The sequence below is a fragment of the Hetaerina americana genome, unplaced genomic scaffold (assembly GCF_022747635.1).
Source record: "Hetaerina americana unplaced genomic scaffold, ioHetAmer1.1.p SCAF_7, whole genome shotgun sequence".
Classification (NCBI taxonomy): Eukaryota; Metazoa; Arthropoda; class Insecta; order Odonata; family Calopterygidae; genus Hetaerina; species Hetaerina americana.
Window position 1 is genome coordinate 71,257,653 of NW_027287316.1, and position 14,732 is coordinate 71,272,384.

At 36.5% G+C, this 14,732-nt stretch overlaps 1 protein-coding gene across 4 annotated transcripts in view; it reads left to right on the top strand.

The window, feature by feature from the left end:
* Window positions 1–14,732, top strand: part of LOC139696190 (mitochondrial protein C2orf69 homolog) — a 41,099-nt gene that overhangs the window by 18,493 nt on the left and 7,874 nt on the right. For 2 of the 4 annotated variants that reach the window (XM_071594831.1, XM_071594832.1), the window contains exons 2-6: window positions 392–697; window positions 1,745–1,872; window positions 4,443–4,505; window positions 11,632–11,929; window positions 14,084–14,663. In XM_071594831.1, coding sequence (XP_071450932.1) covers window positions 398–697; window positions 1,745–1,872; window positions 4,443–4,505; window positions 11,632–11,929; window positions 14,084–14,663 — 1,369 coding nt within the window. In that variant the 5' untranslated portion in view covers window positions 392–397. Of the gene's footprint in view, window positions 1–158; window positions 280–391; window positions 698–1,744; window positions 1,873–4,442; window positions 4,506–11,631; window positions 11,930–14,083; window positions 14,664–14,732 lie in introns of all 4 variants that reach the window. The other 2 variants (XM_071594830.1, XM_071594833.1) reach the window with 2 other exon arrangements.

Sequence of the window (14,732 nt, forward strand, 5' to 3'; positions counted from 1 at the left end):
CTGATAATAAATTAAGATTTTTTAGACTTATTTTCCCGAAATTATTATTTCATCCTTGCGCATTATGACATTATGTTGAATTTTTCCATTACAATACTTTTTTTTTACAATATTTTACCCAGACTTTAAATTTTCCTTCCTCTCATTTTTGCTTCAAGGTATATATTTTGAGAGTCTGAAGACCAATTGAAGCAAGCATATTCCTGATGGGTGAATAACACCCTGGGTCACATGCATTGCTTCCGAATGTCAAACCTGTTTCGGATAGCACTCTTGCATGTGAGTTCCTTGAGAGACTTTTTCTTGGGTGCTAGTCTCTTTTTCACTTTCAGCCATTTGAGCTACCTTATTTTGTAACCGTTATTCTCTCTGTCCCCCCGGCTCATGTTAGCTAAGGATGCTGGGGACATCACCCCCTCCTCCACCCCCCATCGCCCCTCCGTCACCACCATCGAGTGAAACAGCAGATGCTGGGGGACTGCAGGCCACGAGGGAGGAGGAGGCATGCGGCACTGGGACCCCAGCGGCGACTGGGGAGGAGACACCATCACCCCGCCCGCCAACCCTGAGGTCAACCCCCATCCGTCTTAGTGGGGTGGGAGGCTATGATGGGCGGTCTAATGACATTGTATACTGTCCTCCAGCTACACACACACTCCGGAACTCGGCAGTTATTTTCTTTGGGGGAGATGTGCAGGTGAGGTCTGCTGCATTGTTACAGTTGCAGTGATTTTAGCCTATCAATTGACTGGGAAATGCCATGGTATATGTATGGTAATGTAATATATCAAAGAATTGAAATTGATGATGCTCAATTGGCTTTCAGTGGATTGAATATGTTACACTCATTTTGCAGGGTGTTTTCAAGAGCAAAATAATTGTTATGCCTTATTTGATCGTTTGTCGTTTTTATTTGACTGTTTGGTTTAACAGCCATGGAATTATTTTATCATTGTTGATTTTTTGTTTGTGTTATTGCCATTGTTGGCTTTCACTTTTCTACCGTTGATGTTTTTAGTGTGCCATTCACCGCCTCTTATGTTTCCACGTATGGAGTGGATGTAAATCATTTTCTCCGATGAAACTCTTTAATCACTTCACAATAATTTTTTTTTTTCGAATTAGCTCTGGGAAATAAAATTCTTTCGTGGCCAAAATGTTAAAAAATATTTAAGTCCATTTTGTTACTTAGTTTGGACATAACATTATAGAGTCATTGATTTCTACATTGATTAATACTGTCTTGTTCTCTTGGTTTCTGAGTTCTGCTGTCGTTATTAACACTTTAACCACCCAAGGGTGACTACGTAATTTTGACTCGAGGATAAAGACAAAACTATGCACATGTAATTAATGATAAGGTTGTATTTTTAATTTGCTTATTGCTAGAACAATCTGCACTTCTAATTCTTAAAATTGCAAACTGGAAGAAACCTGTCAAGGCCAGTAATTTAGTGATGTTGAATGCAAGGAGACTTTTGGACATTTGGAGTTTCATGCTTTTTAGAGGGAAGTAAATTGAATATCAGTGTATTCAAGCCTTAAATCATATGATATCTAATTATTGGAAACATTTTTTTTAGAACTATAATTCCTTTTATGGAAACTTATGATAAATAAATGTCGGGAAGCATTTCACTCTTAACTCTGAAAGAAAATCTCATGTAGTTCATATTGATCTTTTGAGATAATTTCTGTTCAGTTAGTGTGTTTCTGAATTAGTGTTCATTCTTAACCAATCTAGGATTTTCCTGAAAACATGGAGAGCCATAAAGACAACAAGAATTACCTTCGGTGGAACCTTGAGAGCACAGCCATTCTCCTTCACTCCTGTTTTCCTGAATCCCATATAGTTGTTGTAAGGCCATCCAGGTGGGTTCACCTAATTCAGTTTATGGTGTACATATTTTGGGGTGTGTGCGTGTTTATTATCAGTTAGCTGAGGAATAATGTAGGAGTTCATATGCTAAAAGTCTCTGAAGCCTATTGGGATGCTCAGACTCCAAAAGTTTGGAAGGAACTTAAAATTTCTCAGTTATCCTTCAGATATCTTTCTTAAATAAGTTAATTAATTGTCTTGAGCACCCCTTCTTCATTGAATTAAATGTTATCTCCTTGTCTTGGGTATAAGGACATGAAATTTATATTAACTTCTGGCAAATTGGCTCACTTTGATCATACATTTATGGAGGCCCAGTGCTGGCATCTGATAATATGTTTATATTCTCAAGCGTTAATCCTTAATGAAATGTTTACGGAGTGTTTATTCCTTGGTAAAAATTATTTGCAAAACAAATGGAAAAATTTGCATCAAGTTTTCATTTTGATTTTGCATTGGTTTTGGGTTAAGATGTATGTAATCATTTGCACAGTTCCCATGACTGTGGATTGAATGAATTGAAAGAGCACTGGAGTGTTATGGGCCTAGGATTAGGCAATTTTCTTTTAGAATGGATTGCATGAATCATAAAAAATTAAGAATATATGTCAAAGCTTTCTGAGAATGTTAGTCTTTTTTTTTTAAATATTCGTGGGTGTCTGGAAATATTTCTAAAAAGTTGAATGTAAAATTATTCATTGTGCAAGGTTAATGTATTTATCTTAATGTATTCTTGTGTTACTTTGTTTTTATCATAATTTTGAGGGTATATTCATCTGCTGGATATACTTTTTGTGTTTCATTTCTTCCCACTAAGTACCATAAGAGATCATTTAACGAAGTTGAGACTTGTAAATTGTTAATTTTTCTGTCAAATCTATTGAGAGTTCATTGCAGTAAAACTTTTGGTATCATTTTGTCAAGTCTGTTCATGCAGAGAGGTGGTGACAGTTCTTAAGGTGCTTCACATGAGCCTAATGTCACTTATGTCAGTGCTCGAAACAGAAAGGGGTGCAAGGCATTTGGAATAGAGCAAAGCAAAGGAATCCGTGCCTTGCCTTACAGTAAGATCACATGCCCCACGAAGACTACACAGATTCCTAGGCGAATATTATCCATCAGAAAGAAACATGCTGCTAGCACTTGCAAGCAGATGCCCTAAAGATAGGGGCTGCTCACCAACCTCCCCAGTGGATATGTTACTGCAAAGTTCTCTTTTGCCAAGATATCCTAGCCACAAAAAAAATGACCACCATTTATGACCACCGCTGGTTGATAGAGTTTTGTTTGTTTATTTTGTATTTTTTTTTTCACTTCCCAAATCGAGGAATTTGTGCAAAATACCTGCAATGCCACTCATGAGCACTTGTTAAATTTTCAGTTTTTCCAATGGAAAGGACGTCTAATCCTCACGAAGCATGTGAAAATCAGTCTTAATAGCTCTGTAAGGTTGATAATAAATGATTAATAAAAAAATTGAAATAATGGCCCTGGGATAGACAATTTTTATGGGTAGTGTTTCATGTACCATTCACTGGTTATGGATTATTCTTTGTGATCTTCGTGGTTGCTGTGGTGGTGTGATAATGTTCAGGCAATCCTCCATGGCTGCTTTTAAAAATGTGACGACACCTATCATTTCCCCATCTTTTATCTCAATGAGAGAGGGAGAGAATAAGAAAGAGAGAGAGAAAATGGAATATATATTAGCATGGCCTTTGGTTTTTCCATTGGAGTCTACCATTACGCTCTCAGCTGGATTTTGTTTACCTGGAAAGTCTGCTATGCACCCTGGTTTGTTTCGAGCACTGGAACACATATTCACCGATACCACCTTGGCACCCTTGACCCACCTCAGGTGGAAGTTACTGTCATTTCACTAACCACTTGCCCTATTTTGCCATATTTGGCAGTTAAAAGGTGTTAAATTGGCCTTCTTTGAGTACATAAACTCTGATTCCTGTAGTAATGAATGACATTTTTTTCTTAGCTGCACGTAATTTTCTTTCCTCATCATTGGTTACTCTCAAAAACCATGCCTAATTATTTTTTTAATTATACTTATTCCAAATTTTATAGATTTTGTGAAGACATTAATTATGCTGACTAAGTCTTTGAAAAATTCACAAAATGTGCTTTAAATTTCTCTGTTCTAAACTTTTTTGGTGTGATGGCCTTTTTATTTCATTATTAAATTGAATGTTAAGATTAAATTTTGGCATAATACAAAACATTCCTGAGATGATATCAGTAAAAATAGATTTATCAAATTTACAAATTTGGTTCATCCAGGTGAAATAGTCTAACTTCTGTGTAATTGGCCTTCACATATTTTTTTAAAAAAGGCTGAAGAAGCCATTTATGCAGTTTGGTGAGATAGGTTTGGATAAAGTTATTTATATAACCCTACTCTTTCATCCTTCATCCTTTGGAATTTCTCTCTTTATAATTAACGTACACTATCATATTATAACCTCCATTCCTAGTTATGTGCTGTGCATTAGTAAATACAATATTCTGATATTGGCTTGTTCCCTCCCTGCCATCCCCTGTCTGAACTTAGATCCACTACACCTAAACTAGCAACGTTCATGGAATTTGTCTCTTCCGAGATGGACCAGAACAGGCAAGTGTGTGCAGGAAACCAACAGTTTTGTTGAGTTCCAAATTAAATTAGCCAGTCCAGTTGGGATGGCATGATGGAGGGGGAAGGTACTCCCAGGTATCTTTTCTACCTCATAAAAGGCTGATGCCATGTTTATCACCTGCAAGTAAGTGACAATAGCTTCATTGGTCTTGCATTTGGCAGTAATTTCATTTAGACTAGTGGAATCAATTAAGTGTCTGTTAAAGTCTTTCATTGTCTCTTCCTCTCTCTCTCCCTCTCTCTTTATGTCAGTATTTGATTTGTGGGTCATATTTTTTTGTGTGGGGTTTATTTGTGGCCGGTTTTTGCCTATTAAGGGTAAGACATTGATTATCATTTTGATGATGAGGGTAGAAAAAGAAACTTTGCACTTGCGTTATGTTTATCATTTTGATGTGCATTTTTATATAGCCTTCTAGGAATAACTTGATTAAAAGTTCAATGGATCTCATTGTTTTATGTATTAAGTTTTCACCTTTAATTAATGCTTTGGTGTATACATTTATTAATCTACCGTTGTCTTTTGCTTGGCATTTATGTATTAACATTATTTTTCAGCCAAATCCAGGGTTTCATGTGATAGTTGAAGATATCAGTAGCATTTTGTTAATTTTGTAATGTTAGAAAAATTCTTATGATAAGAATTCTTATGCCTATTTTCAAAACCATAACTTGTACTATCACCATACAAGAATCAAGCCTTTCTAAAATAGGGGAGATAAAAGAACTTTTAAATTCATAACAGCCTGGTTTTCTCTAACTGAAATAACTAAAAAATATGCTGTATAATCATAACTATTAAATATGTTTGTTATCTGTGGTAAATTCATTGTTGTGTGTGTGGGGAATAGGCTAAAGAGTGACAGAGTCATAGGATTGAAAGTTGCTTTAGTGGAGGTGATAAATAGGAGTCCTTTGTGCTTCTGATTATGTAAAGGAAAGTATAGTGCTCAATTGTGTGTCTTGCAGTCTGTACCACTGCTAAAATTATGGTAGTCTTTCTTGATATCAACTTCCAAAAAATTCATTTTCTTTAAACACTGTAACATGTGATATCACTTTGGAATTCATACTATATTCCTCCATATCAGGAGTTTCTGCTCTTCTAATTCCTTAATTATCAATTTAAATAACTCAGGATTTTGAAAACTTCTTTATTCATTAACAGCTACAACAAATTTTATGCTATCTCAATCTTTCATTGGCATTACATATTACTGGATGGTGAACAATTGCATGTAGGTACATACCGGTATGAAATATGGGGTGAATATAAATAACAGCTTGGGGAAATATAATGTGAAATACATCAACAATTCTTTTATAAGCGTGATGTGCTTAATGTTTACTTTTTTATTTAGAATATACAAATTATTCATGTTAGTTTTAGATTGGTTCGGTTGCTCATTTCTCAGTTCCATGCGTTCCTTATTCTAGAAACAGAACTGGGGTCCAAATGAGATATGTCTGTTTTGGAGCTAATGTAATATATGTTAAAGTTGTTTCCACACATTGAAACCTTGTGTATTGTTTTAACATTCCCCACCTAATAATCAAGCTTATATTGTTTTAATATTCACCATCTTGATGTCATGCCGCCATTAAACATTTTTAGATCAAAGTGTTATTACCTGTGGCCATCTTATGCATACAGTAGACTCTTGATGAAACTGGAAGTCGAAATAAAAGCTAATCTTGAAAAACTGTGCAGTAACTTGTAATCAGATGTGTTCTCTTGAGAATAAGTCACCAAATCAGTCAAACAGAAACCTTCTTGTACCCTATGTGTGATGAAGGTAGATATAAATGTTCTATGTGCACCGCACACAAAATCATCTCATATATTAAGTGTGTAAGTTGGTGTCAAATGCCAGGGCCATTGAAACAACTTTGCAGAAAAGCCATTTGTTTGTATTGTTTAATCGAAGTTGTGTACTGATGCACTGATATGTTTATCGCAGCATGTGCAGGTAAAGGAATTACCTTTAATGCATGTTTTAATGAAGATTAAGAGCTGATTTTTAAGCTGAAAAGTGTCCAGGTTCAAATTTAATAAACCCCTTTGCCAAATAGTTATTTTAAAAAAAATCAAGTTTTCTGCAGTATAGGCAGCCAGGGGGATGCACTTTAAAATTTTAATGTGTGTTGTTCAATGAGCAATTGTATCTCCCAAGGTTTACCAGGTAGAATGTTCGCAAATTGGGTAACACATGCATTGTGTTGGCGAATATTACTTTGTTCTAAATTATAATGAAAAAAACATTTGCGTTCTGTAGGCTGCAGAAATAATTACTGTAAATCAAAGTGAATTGCCTTCATTTTTCATTTCAAGGGTGGGGATCGACCAGGATTTTCATTATCGAGGTTATTGTTTCCCTTTCTCGTGTATAATCAAGAGTCTACTGTACCCATGTCTCATTGGTTCAAAAAATTTAATCTTTCAGACAAATAAGTTGTACCCATTTGTTTTAAATTGTTAGAATCAGTCTGAATGTGTTTTTTAAATATTTTTAGATTTTTTTCATAATAACAGAAATAAATAATACAGCTTATTTCAAAGCTATATTAGTGGCTTCTCACAATGTGAAGAAGTGCTACATAAAATCAGTTGAAATTTGTTGTATCCAGCGTAAGTTAATGGAATTTACACAGCATTTTGAAATGAAAGAAGTAACTTCAAAATTCTACTCACATTTAATTAAAATACGACCAAGGTTTTGATGTCGGGCGTCGTTATCGGGTTCATTTCAGTAAAATGTTGGTATTTTCTAATGGGAGAAGGCATTACATGTGTAATGGCATGTAACTCCGAATCTATTGAACCAAATCTTTAAATTAAAATATAAAATTTGTTGGAATCCACTATTTGTAAAACTCATTCACTTCAATTTATCGAATAATAAAAAACTGGTATATAATATTTGGTGCAATTACAAAAATATTTGGTGTAAATAGTATCACAAAACAATATGTTAAGCTTCCCAAAAATATTGGATACTGCTTTTTATAAATTTACCTTCTTTTGCATGTCAATAGTGCTATGAAAATGTGGAAGAATAACCATTGCCTAACCATTTTTATGAAAGATATTATGTAAAATTCATTGTTGTACATGTATACAGGTATGTGTACATTTTATACAACCATGTTTTGCTCATGAAACTTAAAGAAAAAAAATCATTAAAATTGTATATAAAACTTTGAAACGACTTGAAAATTCTCATGAACTGAACATATTAATTCCAATAGTGTGATTTGGCCCAAAAAATGAATGTGATTGTGCTTTGTTTTTACTTAACCAATGTTGATAGCTTTATTAGCTATCCATTTGCCTTAGCTTTAGTACCTAGAATCAAGAATCAAACTGAAACCATGACCAGTAAAAAAGTGGAATCAGCCGTTAACTGATTCATATATATCTGAACCGTTTGTATTACTCTTTTTCAATATCAATAGCTTTTTATGCCACTGGCAACTTTTATCTGTGCAAGGTCTTTAAGAGTATGACTCTATGTGGAAAAAGTATCGCAAAAATAATTTTTGAAAGCATGTATTACTGCTCAAGGTAGTGCTGTTTTCAGAGGAGGAATAAAGAATTTGAGCATATACGATCGATCATTTTCTTCTGGTCATTGAAATATGAGTGAATTATGCCGAGTAATCCATCTTTTCTCCGGCTGAATTGACTTGCACTGGAATGATGCTAATAATGATTTAAGGAAAAACTCCATTATCTCTCAGCCACAAAAGGCATAGATAACTCCCAATGCAAATATTTTTGTCGATAAGTAATCTTCATTGAAGAGTGAAATACTTATATAGTAAGCTTGTTATGGAAAGAGGTCAGTATTCCAAGAATTGTGTCTTCTCTGAACCTTTCTGTCATGCTCTCAAATTTTTCTCTTCCAAATGGAGATCTCCAGATGACAAAACTATAAGTGTTGGAGTTATGTCTCCTTTCTGCATTGGATTTAGGAATGTTGCATTATTTGTGACCATATTGGAATAGGTGAGGTGAATTTTGCATGCTTGATATGAATCAGTATTCAATGTTGGATGTGAAGAGCCATCTGCTAGTACAGTATACTCTCAATTATCAGGGATGATAGAGAAATAATTATTATATGTAATAAAAACTCCAGTTTATCCACTTTCCAAATGAAAAATTTAGGCAAAATGCATTGATAATCTCAAGAAAGAAGATCCTAAGGCCAATAAAAATAATTAAGAAGAAACTCCTATACCGGTATTTCGGTCACACAGGTGACCATCAACGGGGAGAAAATCAAAATGTGACATAAATGACTTTTTGGACCGGCTGAACAAAAAACACAATTCCATAAAATTCACCTTTGAAGTCGAACAACATAACTCACTGCCTTTCTTGGACATACTAGTAATTAAAAACCATGAGGGCTTAGAGTTTGACATTTTTAGAAAACAGACCCACACCGACAACTACATCAAAGCAGATTCACACCACCCCTTTCAACAAAAAATGGCAGCTTTTAATTTTCTCATACACAGACTACTGACGACACCACTCAACAAACAACGCTATTTCAAAGAGTTGGAAAACATCAAACAAATAGCCATTAACAACGGATACACACCCCAAATTATAGACAAATTAGTTAGAAACAAAAAAAGAAAACTTGCCAATAAACATACTACACTTCTACCACAACGGAAAGACAACAATAATAAATTTATCGCATTACCTTTCTTCCCCACATTAACCCGAGGCCTTGATAAGGTCTTTAAACAAATTGGTACCAATGTCACTTACGCGAACCGTAACACTCTTCTTACGTGTTTAGGGAACCCGAAAGACATAACACCACAGTTAGACAAATCAGGTATTTACGAAATTACTTGCTCACACTGCCAACTCTCCTACATTGGACAGACCAAACGTAATCCCAAAATCAGATTCAAGGAACACATAGGACACTTTAAGAACGGGCGTTTCGATAGATCAGCGGTCGCCAAACACATTTTTGAAACGGAACACTCTATCACTCCCAACGACTTAACATTATTAAAACCGATACAACACTATAAACTCGATGCCTGTGAGAGCTTACACATACACTTAAACAAGAATAAACTTATGAACAATGAACCAGGCATCATCAACAGTTCACTTTTTAATTTTGTTAGTCATTTCAGAAACAGACAGCCCCCTCCTAATATCCGCCACTCTTCCCCCACTCCTTCCCACGTGACCTCAACAAACTCCCCCCCACCTACGGACCATCACTTAACCCCTCCCCCCTTGCCCCTCCAGGTATATATACCTCACCCCCCCGACCTGAACACCCACTTGACTTTGGACGGTGCCTGTGCACATTCCTCTTCTTAGTTCAAGTGCCCTATTTGATTTTCTCCCCGTTGATGGTCACCTGTGTGACCGAAATACCGGTATAGGAGTTTCTTCTTAATTATTTTTATTGGCCTTAGGATCTTCTTTCTTGAGATTATTACTTTAACAGCCAATAGCTCCACATCTTCCATTTTTAAAATGCATTGAATTACAGCATTTGTTTGTAGTCTCTAGAATGTTGAAAATTCATTATAATTCAAGGCTATCAAAATGGGAACTGCTCTAGTTAAAGAGTTGAGTGGAATACTATAGAATACCCGCAGGCTACACTTTATATGGAATTTTAGGTTTGTAATGATAGATTACTTCCCGGTGAAAGTTGGAAAGTCATGTTGTCAGTGCCACTTAAATACTCAGTCACCCTCAATAGTGTGAATTTCTTAGGCTCAGGTTAGGCAGTAAAATGTCTGTTCTCACTTATTTTGGATGTGCGCGAACAAGGTTTTGCATATATGTTGCTTAAAAATGAATGCTTTTAGCCATTTCAATTTAGCTCTTTATCTCATTGTGAAAATTTTTAGTGAGATAGGCAATCAGCTTGGAATTTAAGCTTGCTCTGTGTATGCTATATGTGCTATATAGTATGCTATTTTTGACTATACAAGCTTGTATATATTATATGTATGTAAAAGGGCCTTCCCCACATGCTAAGTAGTAATGAATGAAAAACATTCTTCTCATTTAGTATCTTTTTAACTCTACGATTCCTCAGGAAATTTTTTTAATCTATTTCAATTTTAAATGGATAGAATATGACTTGAAAGTACCACTGTAATTTCCTGCCATTCATCATTTAGAAGCTGATTGAAGATAATCCTTAAAACATTATTCCAGAGTTCCCTTGATAAAATTAAGAAATAACATACATACATGTAATTAATGCATTTAATCATTGTGATACTATTCTTAAATATTTTACATTCTTTTCCTATCTGAAAGGATTTCTACAAAGTTTCAGCCTCAAACATTAACCATGTTTGATGGTGCTTATATGTTCTTATGAGCAGGAAAGTTTACTAATTTTTAAGGAAATCACAGTTTACTTAGAAAGTGATGTAATGCGGAAATTAATAGGCCTATGCATTCCATGTCCGAGATTTGATGATCAGAGAAATATAAAGGCGGTATTTCTTTGCAAATGTAAAAAAATGAACCATTTACTTTTGCATTAATGTGATGCTCTTGCCATGGCTATGGTTTTCCACAGACCACAGTTGATTAAGGGAATAAAGTTTATTTTTTCATTAATTTGCTTATATTATTGCAAATAATTCCATGAGCAAACTGAAAAACTGAACTTCCCTTCTATTTTTTTGTAATTCTTCTCATTAACCTAATTAAAATTTCTGATCCCTTCAATTTTGAGTTTGGTAACTTCTATGATTTGCACAGGATGAATGCATAAACATAATACCAATGGAGATAATTTATATTTTTTTAAATTATGTTTCATTTATATTTTTTGATTTTTTTAAACTTCTTAGTCAAGCTCTTGAATAACAAATCATTTACATGGGAATATGTTTGCTATTGCATTTTATTGATCTTAGTTTCAGAATTGTGAGTGGTGAAGTAAAAAGTTTATGACGCAGTTAGTTGTGCCTGTTTTGTATGTTACAAGGAAAAAGAGCCTAGGCTTAAGACAAGCTGTAGAAAATCTCTCATGTGAATGAATATCTATGTATATCTACTCACATGGTTGAACGTGGCAATATACAGGATGGAATTTAAGACCTTCAGCTGCTATGACAACTTTGTGCCCTGCAACAACTGTGGTGCTCCTGACCACACCCCAACTCACTACGCGTTGCACCATTTGGAGAGGCTTCTTCAGGGGATATCTTCAAGGATTCGATCCACTCCAGAGGCAGAGCTGCTGGTGGCAGAGGTGCCTCCCCTAGGGACATCGCCTGGAGTCGACAGTGCTGCATGCCCATCTTGTGAAGTGGGAAAGAGGCGGAGTGGTGGTCAAACGGATCTTGCATCAGAGGATGGTGTTGGAGAAATCAGGCGTGAGGTTAGTGCCTTGATCTGGGAAAGGGTTATGAGGAAAAATGAAAATGGCAGGATGATGAGTGATATTATATCAGTTATTATTAAGCAATTTAAGGTAGGTTTTTGTTGGATACAACTACCAAAAAAATATTTTGTTTCTCCAAACAAAACAAAAGCCGACATCTTACTCTACTACAAGTTTCTCTTCATCTCTTTATACTACCTCCCTTCATCCCATCTAACATCCCTTTTCCCACCCTGAGGGCCCGGGTTCAAATCTGGGCAGTGTTGAATATTTTTCAGTCGTATCTCGATCCCTACTTGAGGTGCTTTGTCGAGGGCACTTTGAGTGAGTACACCGTCCGTACGATGGGAAGTTAAACTGTGGACCCCTTGGGACCTTTCGTAAAGAGTAGGCTAATGCTGTCGCCGGGTTTCTCTCCATCCTTCATCCTTTCCTGTCCATCCCTAATGGTGCAAATGACCTCAGCTGTCGGTCGCCTCCCCAAATACTACTACTAACATCCCTTTCCTATTCCTGCCCTTTCCTCGTTCTCCTAACATTCTCCCCTCTGTTACATTCTTCAACATCCCACTGCCAATCAATACACCTATCATCCATTTTTCTTGCCTCCTTAGGATTTCTCCCCACAATCCTCTCTCCTTGTCCGCCACACCAAGCACTTACTCATTCGTTTTCCTTTCGGTCCATTTCACCTTCTCCATCCTTCTCCACACCTGCATTTCAAAAGCCTCCACTCTACGTCTATCCTGCTTCAGTGACCGTGGTTCTGCGCCGTACATAGCTATAGCTGTATACGGTGCAGGAAAGGCTCGTCAAAATCTTGCTCGCTCAACAAAGGCTCATTGATCATAGCTATCTATGATCCAAACCAAAGTTTTGATTAGCCTTTTCTTAACATCCATATCAACATGCCTATCATCAACTCCCTACTCTTTGTGAAAGTCTCTTTGCCTAGTGCAATTCTTCTCCTAACATCCCAACTACTTTGACCATTTGGTCCAAAACACTTCCGAAATATGTAAACTGTTCTACCTGCTCCAGTTTTTGCCCTCGCTAATGCCAACCTTAGCATTTCTCTCCCTGAGAAATTGCATAACCTTTGTTTTATATTGATTTTTATCAAGATATATAGACTGATATATCAATATTAATGAATAATTGTTAGCTTTCATTGATGAATATGATAAGCATAAATATGTTATTTTTATATTTCACCCCTGCAGGGAAGGGGAAGTAGTTAATGCAGAATGTACCTTGTGCTTGTCTTGTTGGATTATTCATTAGTGCCAGGGTTATAATTTTTTGTTCTTTCATTGAATTAATTTCTGTGCAGAAGTGTGAAAAGCATTGTTAATATTAATTTTTGGGCCGGTTAGTAAAAATATAAGTAAATGAAATGAATTCTGAAGGATTGCCCTACTTAAATTTATGTTGGTATATTTATGACCATGCTTTAAATATTATTGGGGAGATAATTTATGCAATTGCGCTTATTTTAGTACAAAACATCAGTGCACTGGATTCTGTATTCCATGATTATAAATAAATTAAACTAGCTTGATGTTCATTTTTGTTGTTTAATTATCATTTTGCTTAATTGCTGGAAAAGTATGAAAAAAATTGATGAGGAAAATTGTGGAATTATCTTGGATTGGTTCTATTCAGTTGTGATCGATGACGTTGCTAACACCATCCTAAACTTGCCTGGGCAAGCTTCAGAAGGAATTTTTTAAATGGAAGACCTTAGTTGTGCATAATGTTTGTGGTTAACCTTCATGACTTATGGAGTTTGGCATTTTTGTGAATAGTGAATGTTGTTTAGGGGTTGCGGTAGTCAAGGGGTAGAGCACAGGACTAATTGGAGGGCCCAAGTTCGTTTCCCGGGCAAGCCTCTCTGGGCATCCTTAGCTACACCCAAACTTTGTAATTTTTCGGGTGCCAGGTCTTCCTGGGAAACCATAGCCAGCGCAGGGAAAGGAACTGGCCCTCCTACCCTGATGTGTGAATTTCACACGCCATCGAGCTTACTACTGGGTGAACTCAATCATCACCTACTAAACTGACGTTAGGGTTGATTACTGTGTTTTTGGTTTTTTATGAATGTTTTATGTGTTAATGTTTGTTGATAAAAAAATTCCACTTGTTTAACAGATGAGTGGCAATGGAGGGGCTAGGCGGAGACGGCCCCGTGCAAGGGACAGAATGAGGGCTGCAGGAAACGATGTGGAGGGTGGACACCATGAGGATGATGAGGAGGAAGAAGATGAGGATGAAGAGGATGAGGAGGAAGAGGGGCCCAGTGCAGAGGATGAAATGACTGAGGAGGTGGCCGTTTCACAGGATAGTGCGGAAGGTTCCCAGACAACACCGCAGCAGCGACTAACAGTGGAAAATGGTTCTAGTGGGGAAGAGAGTGGGGTGACGGGTGGCACTGCGGAGAGGGAGCAAGGAGGGGCCAGTGGTAGTGGCAGTGGTGGTAGGCTTTGGTGGCGAGAAAACATTAATCTCGACAAGGCAGAGCTGACTTTGGTAGGGTTTTCCAAAGGGTGTGTAGTCCTGAATCAGTTCATCTATGAATTCCACTACCTCAAGACCTTGACACCTGATGATGACACCATGATGCGGCTAGTTACTAGAATCAGAGATATGTTCTGGCTGGATGGGGGCCATGCTGGAGGCAAAAACACTTGGATCACCTCTCGTAGTCTATTGGAGACACTTACAAGGCTTGGTGAGTATGTTGCCCCAGTCTGTGAAGGGTCTATATAAGAAGCTTGTTTGTGTTCAATGTATGAAATTT